Source organism: Neltuma alba, unplaced genomic scaffold (genome assembly GCF_004799145.2).
Source record: "Neltuma alba isolate B1F8T4 unplaced genomic scaffold, ASM479914v2 tig00005198_pilon, whole genome shotgun sequence".
Taxonomy (NCBI): Eukaryota; Viridiplantae; Streptophyta; class Magnoliopsida; order Fabales; family Fabaceae; genus Neltuma; species Neltuma alba.
Genome location: NW_021634016.1, coordinates 24987 through 45675, shown reverse-complemented (window position 1 = coordinate 45675; position 20689 = coordinate 24987). Strand labels below are relative to the sequence as shown.

Here is a 20689-nt window from a genome sequence, read left to right as displayed (position 1 = left end):
ACGGAAGGGCAGACATACTGTCTTGCCACAGGAAGAAACAAAAAAATCATTACCTGAAAGCCAGTTATCCCTCTGACAGGATGTTTCTTTTTACCAACTAAGCATAGCTGTGAATCCAACTGCAAGTGATTCTCTGATGAAAACAAAAACGGAAATCAGCAAAACAGTAAGAACTTAGCCTTCAAATGCTGCCCACTCTTGAAGTTGTTGTGACAAAGACCATAAGCTAATGACAGACAAGTAATTCTGATGTTAAGAGATTAGGATTGCTTCATAAAAGGACGTTTCACTTCCTCGCCAAAATCAGTTCAACGAGATAGCAAAAGTGGCATTTACCAACATTCGTTTATAGAAACAGCTAATTAATATGACTAAGAAAAATGAGGAAATATCAAATATATGCAGAGAACGTAATACCTGAGACATTGTAGAACCGACAATTTCCTGTGATGGAGCCAATTATCCCACCCTGTATTAGAAAAATCATTTATCAACTGAAATTGCTCATCGTTCACTAAATATCTCTTTAGCATGAAACTAGTAACAAAAAGATACCTGCCCATCAGGTCGGTAACACACTGCAGTCACAATTTCTCTAATATCAGTCCAATCAACAACATGACATTCTGGAATTGCCCAGATGCGCACTTTTCCATCAATAGATCCAGTAATGAAATAGCTATTGTCCGCAGGATTGAATTGTACACAAGTCACTATATAAACAACATCAAACACAACAATTTGTGAGAAAATTTTAAACGATTCAAGCAAACTGCTAATTGCCCAACAAGGCTAATAACATATAATAGTGAGCAACGATGGAATAGCAGCAAGGCGCACCATAATTGCTGTGCGAGAAAACTTTCATGCAATGGTCATATCCCACTTGCCATAGCCGGACAGTCTTGTCAACAGAAGATGATAACAGATACTGCACCCAGAAAAAGATGAAATACCAAATCAATTTCTCCATCATTTCGCATATGAAAGACTCTATACCTAGTTCATTGAACAATTGATCTTATGGTATTTACTCACATTATTCTCTGACCAAGAAAGATCCAAAATTTCACCACTATGCCCATGGAACTCGTGCAATGGCTTTTCCAACAACCGGAAGACCTTAGGAGGGAAAATGATGCAAGCTGAATCTGATGTTTTCTTCAGACTCTTAAGTCTGCTCATTTGTTCCTTATCCACAAAGAGGGGCGTCAATTCAGAGAGATTATTCACCGTAAAGTATATGCAGGATGAGTCAATATCAGGAATGTCAGTTTCATTGCATCTCTCATCTTCCACAACTTGCCACACCCGCACAATCATATCTTCACCAGCACTAGCAAGATACTGTCCATCAGGACTGAATTTCATGGTCAAAATTGAACCATCATGAGCTTGAATATCTTGCCCCATATAAAGGGCTGAAAGTTCCTTTTTCTGCCTCCTGCTATGACGGACTTTAACTTTTTGGATCCTACACCGTCGGGCACAATTGCCTTCTTGCCTTCCATCACCTTCCCCGTCAGCCATGCCTGTTATTGAACGTAATTTTTTGAACCAACCCCTTTTGCCTCTTCGTCCCCAGCCCAAAAACATCGGACGCACCATACTCCTTACCTGCCAAATGTTGGGAAGGGGGAGAATCCTCAGATTTGTTCCCACAGTCCCGAGGCGCCCCTGCGACTACGCATTGATCAGAAATAACCTCTTTAACATGCTGACCCTCCAGATCCAAATTATAACTCATTCTCATGTCCAAAATCCCATCTTCACATACCGAGTTCTCCGTGGTACCAAGATCGTCCAAAGAATTTACAGTAGACCAACAAGACATTGATGACCGAATTGAGCAAAACTCCTCCGCAGAATCGAAGGTCACCTTCCCGTTACCTTCTTTGATTCTGTTCATATCTTCTTCCCCCTCAACACCGCTTGCATCTACAGAATTTTCAAGGGCACTTTGATCCAAACCCAGTCCCATCCACTTCATGAATTTACTCCTACGCTCTCGCACGCTCATTGGGCTCCGAATCCACATGTCATAATCCGTACCAGTGCACGTTCCGTAGTTCGAACTTGAATTAGCGTCAGTTGTGTCCGCGTCATCTAAATTTCCATCAGCAATAGACGAAACCTCCTCTTGAGCATCAAAAAATCGGCATTCTTCGTCTTCGCTGAAGCTAGCCATGATTCTTAGAGTTCATTCCACAAGAGTCCATCAAGCAAGCAACATTTTAAGCGCTGTAAACGCGGCCAATTCCTGTTAGGCTGTTAACCCTCCGAACAAGGCCAGCTAGGTAATAAACTGCGAGAGAGAGAGAAAGATGGAGCACGGAACCCAATATCAGCCCACGGAACCTTTTATTTAAAACACAAAACAACGATAATAACAAGAACAAAACAGAAAACGAGAGATCCATCATAGATCCCAATCAAAACCCATTGAACCTGGGATTCCAAGGAACAATAATTCTATAATTTGAATTGTAAATCACTACTAAGAATTAAGAAATTCCCAATGAACCAAGACTTTCGCGATACAAAAAAGACCAAAAGAGTCGCAAACAAACACCGAAAAATCCATTGAGACAAGACCCGGAGATCGTAGGATGATTGCGTTTGAAGAATTGAATCAGCAAATGGAAATTATGGACGAAGTGTTTGCAAAAGCAACAAAAGAGATATTTGTTTTCCTGAATTTCTAAGCAGGCAGACAGAGGTATGGGTAAAACCTGCTTACATGTACTGTTTGTTAATCTCTAGAAGATTGTGTTGAAGCTGAAGAAGACGCAGATCGACACACCCACAGAAGATTGGAGCATTTTGGAGCCCATAAGGAGGAAGCAGATGGAGCACCAGGCAGACGAGAAAATATATGTGCAGAATTTTGATTATTAGCAGAATAAAAAAAGAAATAGAAAATCAGTCGTTAACCATTTAAGAAAGGACAAGGGTAAAACAGGAAAAGAGAACAAACTCATCGATTCTCGTGAAATGGTGGCCCGATAAACGAGATTCCGAGAGCTGGGGTTGTGTTTCTGCGCGTACTCTCCCTCTCTCTCATTTCATCTACTCTCATTCTAAATAAATCTAAGAAAACAGTTTTCTAATTACAATTTATAAAATATAAACTACGTATATAAAATAATTTTTATCTGCCTATAAATATTTATATCGATGATGCCAAAAAAGTACTCCATCTCCTCCACTTCTACTTACATTATTGCAAATGAAGTTATCGTTCATTTTTATTAAAAGCATTTTTACACATCTGAAAATATTATTTTGTTGTAAGAATAAAACAAAAAAAGAAAAAAATAATCTGAAACAATTTTTTCAAGAATAAAATAATTATTATGGGACTTATTTTTAAATATTATACTTGATATTTTACATTACATTATTGATTAATCATGCCGATAAGCCTGTTTTACATTTTTTATACTATACTGATAGAATATGCTTAGAAAGAAATTCTTTTGATTAGAGGCCACCAACTCTGGAATCTGATCCCATGCTAATTGTTAGTATCAACCAAATCACGTGCTTACAGGTTAATTAATGAGTTGTGTTTAGTTTATTTTATTCTTATTTTTTGGCGATATACGTTGAAAATAGCCCGTTCAAGTATGCGTACGTTCGTTTAAAAAAAAAAAAAAAGTATGCGTATGAACGCAGAAATGGGTTAGGTCAAAATCCTAACCTTCCATGGAGTCTAAGTCAGCGTCGCAAATTTTAATTTGACTGAAATTTTCCACGCAGAACGAGGGACCCAATGCGATTTTCACTTTGATTTTTTCCTCATTTTAAATTATTTCCTGAAACCTATATTATTCTTAATATTATTATTAATGTTTATGAGCGGATATACTGAAAGAAAAGACCGGGCATGAAGAATTAGTCAACGGTCAGAGATGAACAAAAAATTGGCGTTTTTGTTTGGGGGTCTGATAATCTCATAATCCATAATTGAGAGGTCCGGCGCAAGGGATGGCCCTCTCGCTGTCACCTCTTTTTCCATCTCATGCGTCCACCCTCCTGTGCTCTTTCTTCGCGCGAGGAATGGGCATTTGCGTCGTCATAAGTTTATCCCCAACAATTCTTTCATTATTATTATTTCATTTATGAAGAATTAATTTGATCGCTGTATTTTTCACTCAATCAAAACTTAATTTTTAAACTTTAATTTGATACAATCTAGTATTTATAGTTTTGATTTAATTGTAAGTTAACGCAACTCATTCCTTTTAATCCTAAATGATTAAAATTATGGAAAGTGAATTGCATCAAATCAAATATAGGAGTTAAGCTACAACCAAGTTAAATTGCGTTGGCAGAAAAAAAAAAAAGAATTTAAGAACTGTATTATATATGAATTAAAATTCAGAGACTATATTACAACCGAATTAAAAATATAGATACCAAAAAAAAATTCTTTTAAATTCATTTTATAGAACCAAGCCCAAGCAGAACAGTCATCATGTACTCTTCACACGTTTTTTTTTTCTTTTTAAATCATGTGTAACGCGTTAGTCCAAGAAGTTACGTTTAAAAAAACACAAGTCTCTTCCATTGTGTTTGCTTTTATAATTAACCAAATTAATTGTAAGTTGTGGATTTTTGTTGGATATGTGTGTATATATCTTCTTCTTTTTTTAACGTCGGTCCAATTGTCAGATCATTTTATGGTCAGTTGGGATGAAGATTTCAATCAAATTATGTACGTGTCTGATGGGTCCTGACTAATAAAAAGTGCTTCCCGGTTCTCATTTTACTATATGAGTTGCCCAAACAACTTGATTCGGTTCTCAATTTGCTTTTTTTTTTTTTTTTAATCCATAACGTGGAATGTTAGAGTTCATATACAGTCGTTTGACCTTTTTTTTTTTTTTTGGTTTGAGAAAAGGGAAGGAAATGTTGATGAAAGGACCTGACTTGCAATACAATAAAAATGATATTAATGCTGATCGACAATTCGCGAGCAATGTCGTCGGCAAAAAAATAAAAAATAAAGAAATTGCGAGCACTGTCTTATTTCACAGAATGGAAAAGAAAAAATGTTTAAAAATGAGTACAGTGGTGGGTGGCAAATGGTTACATGTTTTAGGGGTTTGATGTCTGCTTGAGGACCATACAAAACCCTAAAAAGTCAGAAAGGGAGGGCCTTTGTTGCTTCCAATTAAACCAACAATTTTACTTTCGATCGCTTTTGTCTCATTAGGTCCTGCCCTTTGATAATTACCCCTATTAGAAAAGATGTGCTTTTACAATTAACAAGTCGTCTAAGTTCAAAGTGCGTGGTGCCAATGTCTTGTCATGCAATATTATTACATGATGGATTCGTTGAAGTGAAGGGAGGGAAGTGAAAAAGAGAGATGACTTGGAGAAAGCTGATGATAGTTTAATTATTTTAAAAAAAGAGAAACCGCTTTTTTGATTCGTTCGGAGGCAGGATTAATTAAGAAATTAAGCACCAGTGATTCAGTGTTTGCACTTTTTGGTTTCACTCATTAGGTGTTATGGTGAAATGTAGAGGATATTGCAGACATATGCCGACCGGCTAGACAAAGTAGGTAAATCAAGATGTCCCCCTCATTTTGGTTTTACCCTAAAAGCTAACTTCCGATTAATTTATTTAATTATTTTAGACAATCAATTGATCGATCTCAGGCCCTTCAAAGGAGCAAAGCATCCTCCCATGATATGAACAGCATATGGTTTTGAACTTTTTAATTTGCGATTTAATTAAAGATGCGATGAGACACAATGATTATACTTTTGAAACAAGTTAGAGGCTTCAATATCGAAGAGGCATATTGTAGTCTTGATCAGGGGGAAATAAGCTGAAAGAAAACGAGTTGCATGTAAATTGGTGCAATGAGTGAAAAAGAAATTATCACAGTCTGCCAGACAACAGCTATAATCATGGTCGGGAAAATAAAACTTGAACGACCGATATCTTTATATGTTACATATAGGTGAAATTTTAATAATATTTGTAAGATCCGATGCACGATGGGAAGTGGAAGGAAAATTAGTCTTTGATTAGCCAAAAATATGATGTCGGGACACGTACGTGCGAAAGCCACGTGCAACCTCTTGGTGTTGGGGCAATGGGAACGACCCTGAGGAGGCATACTTGGTGTAAGACACGGGTCCATCGTGTTTGACTTATTCACCCCCGGCTCCCTCAGGAATTCCGAATTTACAGCTTAACCCCTATCATTCTACCATTCACCCTGCATTCATCTTTTTTTTTTGGTTAAGTTTAGAATATTCACCGCTGTAACAATAACTAATCACTTCAAACAATAAACTTCCTGAAGAGGCTTTAGTACTAATCATGAGACTTTCTATACATACTATTACAGAATGAATCCCTAATTACATGTTTTAGGAACCCAGCTAAGTAATAACTGCGTCAGAATTGTGATTTGATTTAATCTAATTTTCAATTTGGCTTCTGGCTGACTAACCAAGGATGCTGGTCTTCACACTTCGTTACGTTGCTGCTGATTAATACATATATGTGCGTGTCAAATTAGGATTTAATTTTATCCATCTTTGGCTACACACACATGCATCATGGACTAATGATCCTCGGTTGCCATATTTTGAAAGGGAAGAAATTAAATAAGCGACACACAACAGCCAGCTAGCCTGGTTCTGCATGCATTTATAATAACTAATGGGTCAGTTCATGCATATTCCTGTCTTCTCTTCTCTCAGCAGTCCACGCTAGCTGTAACTCTCTCGTGCATTACTCTATATATATAGTATCCTTCCCTAATTCACGTTTCCCCCTTCATTGATTCCTCAGTCCATCATTAATATTCCATTACTACCTAATAAGCATATTGGTGATTTTTTTAGCCACCCTTACGCTTATGAAGCTAATTAATCAGCAGACAACATATGGCTGAGTTTTGATGATTTTCACGCCTCACTCGCATGTACGTAATTAATCATTAATCAGAGCGCAGTTTTAATTAGCAAAGATGAACCAGAAAATTCTCAGCTCTTATATAGAACCCATTTATTGCTAAACAAAATTAAGGCAAAATAATGAATGAACGGATTGAGAAAGAGGACAAGTGATGATGAGGTGAGGAGTGGGGAATAATAATGAAAGGCGGGAATATATGACTGCATAAATGACCGGATGCATGAAATGAAAGAGTGGGGCAGCCGACATAATATTTAAAATAAATAAATAAATCAAACAATTAAAGGAATGGGAAATGAGGGGGCTGATCTGTTAGTGATTAGTTGCAAACCCACCAAACAATATTGATTATAATAATGTTGTTTCTTATTTGATGTGTGTCTGGCCGACAATAACTCAATGCCCTCCTTAACGTGGATGCCCTCCTTGCCATCGATTTTTCACTTTAACAACCCCTCCTTCTCTTTCTTAATTGCTCTTTTCGCTCCCCTTTTCAAAACCCACAATCATTTTCATCCCCGGCACTTCATCTCTTAACCCGCTTCCAAATCATTAAAATACTCGTAAACCCACACTCCGAGGGTATTATTCTATATTTACAGTACGCCATTTTACTCCGTATATCAAATTTAATATTCTGTTGAATTCACGCTATCTAATTTAAATATAGCTCACTTTCAATCTCGGATCAAAACAAACCCAAAGGGAATATATTTTTATAAGCAACAATAATGATTAATCAATGATAAAGAAACATTGAAAATCCACACACACACACACATATATATATATATCTGTGGTGAGGTGAGCTGAATTGAGAAATAGAAAACGAAGAAAGCTCCCCAGAAAACGATAAAAATGAGTAGCAATAATAATTTGCTGCAGAAAGACACATCTTTTCTATCTGGAAGTGTAGGTAAAAACACACTACCAGTAAGAAATGCAATAAAAAAAATAGGTAGGTACGAGAAGGGCCTTAATGTCCAAAAAAACACTTGTAGGGTTCAACATGATTGAAGTTGTTTTCGCCGCACAGGACAGGCAGATATACCTTCCCTGCTGCCAAGTTTCAACACATACACGACACACTTCATCTCATGATGCTCTCTATAATAAATCTGTAAATAATATCAAGACTCAGTCTCAATAAATGATGCAGTACGTAGTCTGAACATGTACTCTATGAGAATTTCTCAAGAATACGAACTTAATTATGAAGCAATATGTTTAACAGTATCCTGATCACATGCGGAGACATTGAGATCATTAATTAAGTTATTAATTGGGTAGGATTGAAATTCATTGGTAGCTCGGTTGAAAGAAGCAATTAGAGGCATTAAAGGAAGAAGAAATGAGGAGATATGCAGTTTTTCTTTCTTTCTTTCTTTCTTTTTTAAAGTTTAGAGAATGAAAGGAGAAAAGGGTGTGTGTGTGAATGAATATTTATCTGTATTGAACTATTGATTCGTGATGTCAAAAGTGGGTGCTAGAGAGAGTAGACAAGTTCCCAGAAAACAAGGTGGTTGTCTGGTGGCAATCACTGTAAAAGGATGTGCAAGTGACACTTTTTCGATGTTCCCATTTCTCTCTGCATAGCTTTCATTTATTCCAAAACATGGCCTCCCACTCATCGCCCACACCTTTTTTTCATTCATCGATCCTTCCCATCCCTTCCTCCTTAATTCCCTTCAACTAAATATATATATAATTATATACCTCCGGTCCTTAATATAGGACTCAATTCTTGAGTTGGTTTTGGTCCTAAATATAAGACTCATTTCTCATATTTATCAATGTTCTCTAAATTACCCCTATAGATACTCCCTTAACTATAATCAAGTAGAAAAGAGAGAGGAGGTATTAAGAAGGATGATTATGATATTTAGGAAAATGTGTCACTTTTTTTTATAATTAACTAACTTACCTAACTTCCTTAATCTAATCAAATTAGTTAAATGGGTCTTATATTAAGGACCGGAAGAGTATATCACATACTATATCCCCCCTATTTTTTTTTTGCCCCTATTATGCCAATGCCGCTTCCCATTTACGTGCAACTTCAACTTCAGTGAACTCCCACCCAGTTTTCCTTCTTCTTTTTTTTTTTTTGAGTTGAATATGCTTCAAATTTATCCTTCCATTACCACGTAGCTCACAATTTTATAGTGGTCACTTCTCTCTTTAAACAACTCGAACTCCAATCAACTTCTTTCTGTTTGTTTTTCACATTCTTCCAAATTTGGTGTTGATGCCTTAGCCATAGTTTTAGAATAACGTACGTCATAATTTACTGACCGAACCTTAGTCTTTTTAATCACAGAGAACAGCATCGTAACCTTTCTTTTTCACTAAAAATAATCTCCAGTAGTGCACCAAAGAATAGACTAACCCAGACCTCCAGCAATTTTCAAGTACATGTAATTCACTAAATTAAAGTTTCACTATAACACGCGCGTCAACTAGCTTATAATATAATTTAGTTATTGGTGAGAAAAGTGTAGTTGGGGGTGTATACATGCTTTTATGACATGAAACTTACAAACGAGTACATATGCCTCCCTCTTTCGTCTGAAAAAGCACATCTCTCAACAAGAAGGCGGGGGAGAAAAGGATGAATCAAAATATTGTGCGGGGGGCTTTTTTAGGCCTGATTCATGTTGAAGTATGCAAGCCAGTTATAGGCTCTACGTAACAATGAGAGAGAGAGAGAGAGAAGTGATGCATAATAATTTGTGCTGGAGAACCGTGCCATGAAAAAAACAAGCCAGGTCCCGTTTCATCAACTCACCAGAAAAATCTTGAGATGATGATATGAGCCCACTCACATGACTTCTTAATATGAAGCCCAGAATTAACAAAAATGACACTGATGGAGCTGATAATTACAAAGTAAAACATTTTGCATGGTTCATCTTTTGAGAGAGCCTATATATATAAAACATCGTATTTCATGAGAAGCTATAAAACGATTGGGTGTATGCTTTCTGTGCCAAACTAATTATAACATATAACATACACAGTGGTTACTTTCACTTGTCTGAGAGTCATGAATGTACAAATAAATGGTCCCAAATTGCACTCGAAACCCTTGGTAGAGGGAAAAGGGCCTGTCACACTCACACATGTATATACAGACATGGTGGTGCTTGCTAAGAAACCAGGGCGGGGCGGGGAAAAAGTTGGTGTTGGCTGCGCCTTATAACACCTTGAACAAAGTACACTCCTCCCTCTGCTTCGTACGTATCATAGGACCACAAGAGGTGTGGGACCACTGTCGGGTGTGATCGTCTGATCAGAATCAGACGGCGACGATTAGGCATTTAATTTGGACCATGCTACGTATAGGGGTTGGCAGATTTTAGTGTGAGTAGAGAGACATGCACGGACATAGGTAAGTGCAGGGTGGTCCTAGAAATAAAGGATCAACAAAGCAGGTAACAAGAAAGTGAACTTGGGAGTTGTTTTGGTGCTGTAGCTGCTGTATAATTTAGAATTTACTATCGTCTCTCTTTACTCGTTTGTGTCCCAAGGTCTCTCTCATTCATTCGCAACTGAATATATATAGGTATTATATACATACATGTCCCTTTCGTTGATTTCTCTGTTATTTTGGAGGTCATGCCAATATCTGAAAAGCAAAAGAAAAGCCAGCCCTGAGCCAACTCATAATTCGATGGTGGGTGTGGGGGTTCGAAGTATTGCCCAGTTACTGAAGACCTGTAATCCTGAAAAGCTCGTGCTGCGCTCACGCCATGGCCAGTGTGTAAGAAACTAAAGGAAAACGAAACTCGAGTTACGAAAAAAGATCCGACAGGTAGCTACGGATCGGGGATTTGAACCCGACGTGAATCGAACACGCAACCTTCTGATCTGGAGTCAGACGCGCTACCATTGCGCCACGGATCCGGTTGACAAACAGCCACAAGATTTATTAGAGAACCCTTTGATCACTGACACAAAGCAAAGCCCAAACATTTCTTTTGGATCTCAAACAAAGCCCAATGAAATATGGGTGGGCCGTATGGTAGTCACGCATTTGGGTCTTTCTGACACGTCCCCTTTTTACTAAGGGAATAAAACATTAAATAAAATCATTTTATTCTTCTCCCTATCAGGTTACGCAACCCAAATGGAATAATTTTGAGCAGGTGCCACAATATATACGAATCAAACCAAAACATTTTAAAACTTATAATTTATTCGGCATGTCTTTGAATAAATTCTTCAAAGCATAATAATTTTTTTGCTGGAACTTCCCTATAATTTTCCCTTTTATTGGTCTTTGCTGGAAATACTTTCATCTACTACGATCGTATTGGTAAATAGATATCACTAATAATGTTTAAAGAACATTTGAAAAGAGAATCGCAAGGGCGCCATTTGGCATCTTAGAGTAATGATTTGATTTGATTTTCTACGAAAAATATAATTCGTTGAATTTTAGCCCGACTAAAACAAAACCAAACCAATGAATACAAATCGCTTTTTTAGACTCAATGGAGCTTTGTTATTGCTTGTATTATCCCATCTTAGGATCGTTCACTAAGTGGCAAAAAAATCAACATTTACACGAAATGTTCCGTTGGATATTCATGCTCGCTTCCATTGTAGTCATAGTACAACCTCTCCCCCTTTGATATGTCTCTGTTTGCAATCAGTAGAACCCGACACTCCCCATTGACGTCGAACCTCACGCATTTTAAGTTCTGCTTTTTCTTTCCTTCCCTGCATCAAACTCGCACTGTTGAGTTTCTTTTTCATAAAAATCATCTTGCTCCCAATAAAATTAAGGAGGGAAAACAAGCTTACGGTGTGTGATTATTAATGCCGTTAATAAACCGCGCGATGTTACTTCGTTTGTCCGGACAGACTACTAACGTTTGTGAAGCATCAGAAGCGGAAAGAAGTGTCATCATGCTATCCCCGTCATCATTCTCACGATTCCTCAAATAGTCAACATCTCCAACATACTCTGTGATTATCGTCAAGTCTCTTATCCATTTGTCTGCCTCAACAGTGAACCTGCGTGAAGAGGAGCTAAAAGGTCAACTTCAATGCCGAGGGGGCAGACAAGACTCCAGAGCTTAATTCACATGGATACGCACCCTTCTTGAGGATCAAAAACAACCATGAGGGGTGGACATTCTCCTCTTTCCATCATACTCCTGCACAAGTTCAAGGTGTCTGCATCTTCTTTGGACAAAACCTGAATCACGAACAGATAGAAAACTTCACTGAATTGCAAATCTTTGTCCTCAACACTCAAATGCTGAATTTTGGTCATACAAATTGATGGTGTAATTACAAAGATTCCGCGAACAGATGCAAAATGAGTACAAGTTATGCAGATGATAATAGTTTCTCCCCTACTGAGTCACCTTAAAAATTGAAGGCATGCCCTACCACTTATTTTTTTGGGTCTGAGCCATTGAGTTTAGGCAAACACAATTGACTTGATTTTAGGGGCATTTTTTAGCATGCACCATCTCTTGTTGGTACCTCCAGCAAAGATAAACCAAGTTACCTGCATTCCACCGTTTTCGAGAGACGGGCGATTTGCTGATCTCGGCGCCATTCCTGGCATGTAAGTAAGCTCGTTGCTGAATTCTGCGTTAGTTGCTGTCAATGCCGTTGCCAGAGATGCCATCTGTTCTAATCTCCTTGAGGGATCCTCACTTGGGCAGAAAGGCAGCAGCTTTCGTTTCTTTTTCGACACCACCAGGCTTGTAGCCCGCTTTCGTTTCTTTCGGATATCTTAAATTCAAGAAACACAGAAATTTAGAATTTAATTAGACTCAACCTTCCATAGGATTTTGCTTTTCCCCTTTTAAATAAATGCGTAGAATGAGAACGGAACATATATCCGCTTTACCTTGACTGGATATTTGAGGAGCTTGCGGCGACCGTTGAATGCGAAAGAAGTCAATAATTTTAGTCTGAATAAGAGGAAAAGCTGCATTTCAACGGAAGAGTATGAGCATCTCTGGCTACGGGGAAGATACTAAGAAAAATGGGACAAAAAATCGTGAAATATCCACACACAAAGAAATCATGGAAGAGATATAATTTTCAAGGCGCAAATTATCATAAATCTCTGAAAATGAACGGGTTTAAAATTTTCAGCTGGTAAATTGGGTTTATTCGTGCCAATCAGCAGAAGGCCCTAGGAGAAGTCTTAAATCCAATTTCTTGGTTTTGCTTCGCATGGTGACCCTCTTCCATAAAACTAACAGTAAATATAGATCTCCAAGGGAATGAGAAAAGTAACCGATGAAGCCTAAGCAATTTCAAGTGAAGTAGCCGGAAAAAGCATAATAATCAAGTCAAAAACCCGATTCCAAACCAAGCAGTAAACATATTCATGGTTCGATGTCTAAATACAAACACCATTCAATCAACATGTAAATTAACGAAGATATAGGGAACATACACTTGGGCTTCTTGTTTTTAGAGCAAGAGTGGCAGAACCAAGATCCATTGGGCACAGCAACAAGTATGGGTCTGAGGCAGAAGAGGTGGTATCCTCGATCACATTTGTCGCAAAGAATCAACTTGGCCGGCGAGTGGCCGGATCCACATTCTTCGCAGCACACGTCATCGCAATCGAACGATTTACCGATTGAAGGGGACTTGGATGCCGGTTTCAGCGCGAGAGTCCTTCGTCGGAGTGACATTGATGGTCTCGACGATACAGTGACCAGAGCAGTGGATGCGAGAAAGGTTTAGAGGTCGGAGAGGGCGAGAGGCCGAGCTGGTGACCTTAAGCCATTTTGGAAGGTCCTTGGCGCGCTAATTCGCATTCGCGCGAAATTCTTTTCCTTTTGAGGGTGGGGGTTTCAGAGCGCGAAAATCAGTTTTGGCGCCAGAGATTATCGGGCGAAGGGGGCAAAATTTCCTCACGTTGTGGGCTTTGAGCCCAAAGAAACCTACGGGCCTGCTGGGGTTAAGGCTTTTTAAGGGGGGAATGTTCTCTCAAAAACATTAAAACCCATGTGGCAAAAAAGGAAAACAGTAAAGCCCAAACTATTTGTTAGTCCCTGTTCAAAGAGAAGTCCGAAATAGGATCCCTCACTGGGTTTTATAACATGAAGCCCAGGTAGGAATTTTTCAGTGAAATACTGAGATATTTGAAGCTTGCTTCGGATGCTGTTTTAAAAACATGCTGTAGTGGAAGGAGCTAGTCTCTCATAACATGATAAATCAAGGTTTGAATTTCTACTGGAAAAGGTACTCATATTTAGTGCCCGACAGTGCTTTGAGTAGAATTGCCTCTAATAAGAAGATACCTATGCTTTAACAGCGTTTGATCGATTGGGCATGAATAGGAGCCATCCAATTCCCAAATCGATCATGGCCTCTCTTTTTTTTTCCCTCATTTTGATCTCTGCTTCTTTTTCATGTAAGAATTCTCTATCTTTCAAATGCCCTGTGTTTTCCCTTGATCAGATATGCATGTTCACAATTAATGGAACCCGGCGTTTTTGGGAGGCATGAAACAGGGAGCGCAAAAATCCTATATACATGTTGCAATTTTTGTGATAAAATTAGTCTGTTTTATAAGTGCATCCGGACAGTTCTTTCTAAAATACTGTCAAACATTAAATGTGAGTATATTTTTTAACGGGAATTAAAACTTGGTCCGTCACGTTATGAGGAATTGGCTTCTTCTGTTAGACTCAGCTTCCATTAGTTATAACAAGCTATAGTATTTTATATTTGTCTAAAAATTTAAGTGACTTTTTTTTTCAATCTTTACTCCAATTATAATTCACTCGGCATTTTAATCTTTTTTTAGTGTTCTTTATCTCTCATCTACTTTTCTTGGTAGTCACTGACTCATCGTCTCTCTTACCCATCCCCCTCCACAAAGAAGGGTATATCCGGGAAGAACAAAAAAACTAATTAGCACTGTTAAAGTGTGGTGGTGAGAATCAGTGATAGGAATTATACATGGAAAAGTTGATTAATTTGAGGCTAGTGATTAGATATAATTGCGCTGACTAACTGAACGCCTAATATAATGGCACTGCAAAGGTAAGGAGAAAGAATGGGCCGGGATGGGAGGGAGAAGATGTGGCTTTTCAATGCCCCGGTTCTTTTTTTACCAAAGGCGTATAATAATTTTATTGGAGGAAGGCAGGAGGGGGTCCCATTAGAAGAAAGGAAAATGTGGTACGGAATTAGGGGACAAAGGCAGCGGGCTAGACGGCTTTGATGGTGCCACCACCGTATGCTTCTTCGAATCTCATCACTCTCTTCTTGACACGCATCATCACATCTTTGACTCCCTCATCATAATGCCTCTCCCTCCATTCACAAGGATCACTTCAATTAACAAATTATCACGGCCAACTGAAATAAAAGCCAATTCTGTTTTAATACTCATCAAGTGAAAACTCACCCACCAACAAATTAAATGGTCAGACAAAGTCAACAACCTACTTGTAGATCATTCATGCTTCTTATAGATAAGACGTGGTCGATCCTGTACGCGGGCTTCCATCGGGTCCCAGAAAAACAAGGCAGCTTTGCCTATCATCACAATCACGGAGGAGAGTTTTATTCACTCGAACATTGCATGCATCCATCAAAAAGCATTCTTGGGTTGCGGGTGAAAGAGGACAAATTAAAAAGTAGCCTGCACAGTAAACCAGAGTGCAACTTGCTTCCCCTTCGTTTTAGTGAATTTGGGTGTGGAACATGCAGCGTACAAACGGCAGGAACAGTATCGAGCAGCTGTTCGGGCGAGTGCAAATTTGCTTATTTTGTCAGTTGCACTAAAATTGAGTTGTGGAGTTTCTTGCGCGAATATATATAGATGGAACTTATGGGAGGAATAGTCAATAGGAACAAGCCCTCCAGCCTTCTTTTGGTAGGAAGTGTATATAATACTCCTCCAGTCTTTAATATAGGACCCAATTGTTGAGTTGATTTTGTCCTAAATATAAAACCATTTCTCATATTTATCGATTTTCTCTAAATTACCCCTATAGATATTTCCTCAACCATAATCAAGTAGAAGAGGGAGAGAGGTATTAAGAAATATGATCATGGTGTTTTAGGAAAAACATGTCACATTTCTTATAATTAACTAACTTACCTAACTTCATTAATCTAATCAAATTAGTTAAATAGGCCTTGTATTAAGAACCGGAAGAAGTACGTAGTATGTCATCGAGATACGACCAACGGACTACTCTATATATAGCTACATTACAAGGGACAAAATGAAGTAAAGATTTTCTAATGTATATACACACTACCTTCAGTCATAAATATAATAGCTAGTTGACTAATTTGAGTATATTAAAAAAATAAGTTAAGTTAGTTATTTGTAATAAATAGGTGTTATCTTTCTTAAAATATCATTGCTAATCAAATATATTGACCAGAACTACCATTATTAGAAGGAGTACCTTGGAAAAAAATACGTCAATATAAGAGATAAAGTGGATTGGGATCTTATATTTAAGATCAGAATAAAAATCAAATAAGCTCTTATATTAAGGATAGGAGATACTCCTCCGATCTCTAATATAAGACCCATTTAACTAATTTGATTAGATTAAGGAAGTTAGGTAAATTAGTTAATCATAAGAAACGTGACACATTTTTCCTAAAATACCATAATCATCTTTCTTAATACCCCTATTTCTCTTTTACTTGATTATAGTTGAGGGAGCATCTATAGGGGTAATTTAGATAAAAGTGATAAATATGAGAAATAGATCTTATATTTAAGACCAAAACTAACTCAACAATTGGGTCTATATTAAGGACCGGAGGAGTAGTATATATGAACTACCCTTGATGCTAAATAACACTGAGTAAGATTGACAGCCAGTTTGAAATAGCTTATAAATAGATTTTTAATCATAATTTACAAGATACAAAATAAGCATGTAAAATGAGTTTTGTCTTGACTTACATGAAAAGTACTCATCACTAATTTCAACCGTAATGCTAAAGAGGGACCAAATGTTCATCGGGACAGTTCTAACGAAGAAGAACACTAGAGGCCACACAAGTACGATGTTAATTAATTTGAAGGCTTATGACAAGAGTTGCTGCTACTTTATATGTGCGTATCGTGAGAGATTTATGTGGGAGGGGGCAGCCTGGGGCGATTAGATTATATTCTCATTTGGTTTTGTTGCGACTTGAGCTGCAGCCGTTCCTGTCGCGTCCCTCTTGTATATATAATATATATATATATATATATATATTCTCCGCCTTTTTCTTTTTCCATAGCCTATGCTACTTTCACTTTCCGCTTCACAATTTTATTCTCCCCAACCCACACCCCCTTTTCCCATCTCCTCATCTCACCCACATGCATCACGACTTTAATAAATCACACAGTAAATTAAACTCCCCAGCACTCTATCGGTTCTTTTTGACATAAATAAAATATTTTGTTTCATTAAACTTACTATTTTTTTTACTTGTTATTACTCGCTAACCATTCTCGTAAAAATCAGATTAATTTCGCTAATCCCTGAGAACCTTATCTATCTCAAATTATATTCCTAAACAAGCTGCTGTACATGTTTGGAATTTTACATTATATCAGACTGCACTCCTTAGCAGCTGTCTCAGCGCTAACGGCTTACACGACAAAACTGGTGAATATTATCATCAATCTGTCCATGTATAAATAAAGTTGCCAACAGATTATATTATTATAGCGCGATTTTTCAAATATTTTTTTTTACACGGTTCTATTATTCCTTTGAAGTTAGTAAATTTTGACACAAAAGTTCAGAATTTTTCAAAATTATCCCAAATGAGATTCATTAAACGTGTGCAGAGTCAATGTCGTCGAGAAGTTAGGAAATATGAAAACAAAGGATATTTAAGGAAAAAAATAATAGTATTTTAGACAAATTATTGAGGCTATTGTGATAATTAAAGACCGCGAAAAAGGGTTTTATAATGACAGGAAGGGAGTAATGGATAACACAACAAACGACAATACGTCATAAAGATACTGACAGCCAGGGAAAAAAAAAAGGTCATAAAGAAACTATGCATAAAACTAGCCGTAATATCAATATAAAGCTATGAACGAAAATTATAACAAATTTAACAGAACAGTAAGTATAAGTACGTACGTACCATACTGGAGAATCAATGACGGCGAGCGCATTGCGGGTCGCAGTCAGAGAAGAATTATCAGACTAAATTCAGCGAGCATGCAATGCACAGTCAGAAACACATCGATGGAAGATTATGGAAGATACTTTAATTATTAGAAGAACTGATGCATGTATGCATGTAGCCATGTATCCAAATTTCGCCATAAGTGCCAAAGAGTCATGTGTGTGTAAAAAGACTATGCTGCCCTTCGAGTGAATATAGGCAGCTAGTGGGCAACACATGGAACCACCACTATAATCCCCAACCCTCAAAGCTTTTCACACTTGCCTGCTTTTGACACCCAACCTCTAGAAAGTGGCTGTCTTTCCTATCTCTCGGCACTCCATAGCTTTTTCTCGTTCCTCTTAATCCATGGACACAGCTCAGTGGGCACAGGTACACCCAAAGGCCTTTTCTCTGTTTTTCTTCGCATATCAAAATTTCTTCTGTGAATAATCTCAATGAAAGATTTGCTTCGGGTTTTGCAATTTCTTTCGATTATTAATTCCCGAGTTCTGATGAGTGAGGTTTACTTTTTTCATCCACTTTTCAACTCTCAAGAGACCATATGCATGTTGCCAGGCTCGTCAGTCCCCCCACTAAATTCAATTTTTGCTGCTAGGTTTGTGTCTTTTTAATTTAAGATCTTCACCTCATATATCAATTTTTTCCCTGTTATTGAAAGTACTGCACCTTCCTCTTTCTTCCCTTTTTTCTTCCTTTCCACCATCTGATAAAAGGACCCGAGAAAAAGCTAATAAATCTGTTTGTATTGTTGCTACGTACCTGTTGTGCGTGTAAATCCCTTTGTGAAGGAGCAGCGTCCTTGTTTGATCGTCTTGTTGGTTTCCTCTTTTGGGTTATATGTATAGGTTCTAAATTCTGGATGAATATATTTCAGGGGATTGGAGTGGTTAAACAGCCTGGGGTGGAAGGCTCAATTCCGAAGCCTCCTACGACAGAAAGAAAGGCGAGGCCTCAGAAAGATCAAGCTCTGAACTGCCCGCGGTGCAACTCAACCAACACTAAATTCTGCTACTACAATAACTATAGCCTCTCTCAGCCCAGATACTTCTGCAAGACTTGTAGAAGGTACTGGACCGAAGGTGGGTCCCTGAGAAATGTTCCCGTGGGTGGAGGCTCCCGAAAGAACAAGAGACCTTCAACTTCTTCATCTTCATCCTCAAAGAAGCTTCCTGATCTGAACCCCAAGATCCAGCAAGGCCAAGATCTTAACTTAGCATGCCCACCACCAGCACCCGAGGACTACAACAATAGCATATCAAAATTTATCGAGGTTCCTTTTAATACTGAAGACAAGAGTATAGCTTCTCATCACGATCAGTTATCCTCGATGGAGCTTCTGAGAACTGGAATTCCGTCGTCAAGGACTCTGTGTTCTTTGATGCCTATGTCGGCGTCGGATTCTTCCGGTTCAGCAATGTATAATTCGAGTGGATTTCCTAGTTTGCAAGATCTTAAGCCTCCTCCAGGGCTTAGTTTCAGTCTTGAAGGGTTTGCAAATGGGTACGGGGGTATTTCTGGAATGCACGAGGGAAGTAGTGGCGATGGCAGTGCGAGGTTGTTGTTCCCTACTGAGGATTTGAAGCAAGTTCCAAGTAGTACTGATCATTATGAGCAGAATAGAAGCCATGCGGATTCAACGGGGTTTTGGAATGGCATGTTAGGTGGAGGATCGTGGTAAAAATATTATTATTGCAGAAGAGAGTTATAAAGAAAAGCAAAAAAGCCAAGGGGGGGTCTGGTCTTCTAGCTGCTGCTTCATCATCTTCTTCTTCCTTTTCTTTTCCCCTAAAAATTTGGTGATCGACTGTTTGAATTAATTGATCAGATTCCGGACCACTAACATGAATAGGGTATATGACTTCTGTTTATGGCCATGTTCTTAAATCCATTTCATTTCTGGTGAAGATCTTCTTATAATTAATTTTTCTTTCCCTACTTTCACCTGTTTTAATTTTTGCATTTTGACCCAGAAGTTTGTGATCAAGTGGTTGCATATATGCTGAAACTCGAATTCTTTTCAGGATATACCTAGCTTCAAGATGTCATAAACTTTGTCATAAGTTTTGAGCTTAATTTACCTTACAAGTAGTATAACTATGTTTAGCTCTGGATAATGTTGTATATACCAGATATCCTTTCACAATTTGCCTCAACAGTTGCACCATGGTTTGCCCTATCAGCACGTCATCGTACGCACATAAACTACTGTCGTTCTTTGTTGTCGGGTACGAAGATACAGCAGTCGGTCATATGTAAGCGAGAGATTTCGGTCAAGTCACGATCTGCAAGTTAATCGTTCTAATAAGGTAACTAAACGATTTCGTAAATGGGATATTTCATGTATATATGTGGTTGAATTTGGTGTGTATGATATTTATGGGTTTAAAAATTAAAACCTCGAACATAAAGTGAGTCTGGAATGATGGGTGTCAAATCCTTTACAGCAAAAGTGGTCTCCCTATCTGTCCTTTTTTCTTTTCTTTTCACCCCCTCGTTATTATTTATTTTTGCTTGCCAACTGGTCAGAAGTATTGTCAGATCTTAATCAGTAACGTCTTGTTCTTACAGATTCTTTCC

The 20689-nt window shown here is 38.0% G+C and overlaps 3 protein-coding genes and 1 non-coding gene across 4 annotated transcripts; 1 reads left to right on the top strand and 3 right to left on the bottom strand.

Moving 5' to 3' along the window:
* Positions 1 to 53: 53 nt before the first annotated feature.
* Positions 54 to 2949, bottom strand: LOC114747087 (uncharacterized WD repeat-containing protein C18H10.05-like; the record flags this gene model as incomplete). The annotated part of the gene is given in 7 exon segments (XM_028935373.1): positions 54 to 133; positions 418 to 469; positions 556 to 713; positions 841 to 931; positions 1039 to 1594; positions 1596 to 2305; positions 2741 to 2949. Coding segments are annotated over 6 exon segments (1530 nt in total), but the record flags the coding sequence as incomplete, so codon positions are not given.
* Positions 2950 to 10780: 7831 nt separating this feature from the next.
* TRNAW-CCA (transfer RNA tryptophan (anticodon CCA)) lies at positions 10781 to 10852 on the bottom strand. The gene has a single exon. It is a non-coding gene; the product is annotated as a tRNA-Trp (tRNA).
* A 587-nt stretch (positions 10853 to 11439) lies between these two features.
* LOC114747092 (histone-lysine N-methyltransferase ATXR6-like) lies at positions 11440 to 13655 on the bottom strand. The gene is made up of 6 exons (XM_028935380.1): positions 13377 to 13655; positions 12819 to 12899; positions 12471 to 12700; positions 12052 to 12152; positions 11756 to 11968; positions 11440 to 11671 (listed from the first exon to the last, which is right to left on the bottom strand). The coding sequence occupies exons 1-6, from the start codon at positions 13618 to 13620 to the stop codon at positions 11512 to 11514; spliced, it is 1029 nt and encodes a 342-aa protein (XP_028791213.1). The 5' UTR covers positions 13621 to 13655; the 3' UTR covers positions 11440 to 11511.
* A 4697-nt stretch (positions 13656 to 18352) lies between these two features.
* Positions 18353 to 19841, top strand: LOC114747090 (dof zinc finger protein DOF2.5-like). The gene is made up of 2 exons (XM_028935375.1): positions 18353 to 18481; positions 18987 to 19841. The coding sequence occupies exons 1-2, from the start codon at positions 18458 to 18460 to the stop codon at positions 19788 to 19790; spliced, it is 828 nt and encodes a 275-aa protein (XP_028791208.1). The 5' UTR covers positions 18353 to 18457; the 3' UTR covers positions 19791 to 19841.
* Positions 19842 to 20689: the final 848 nt, after the last annotated feature.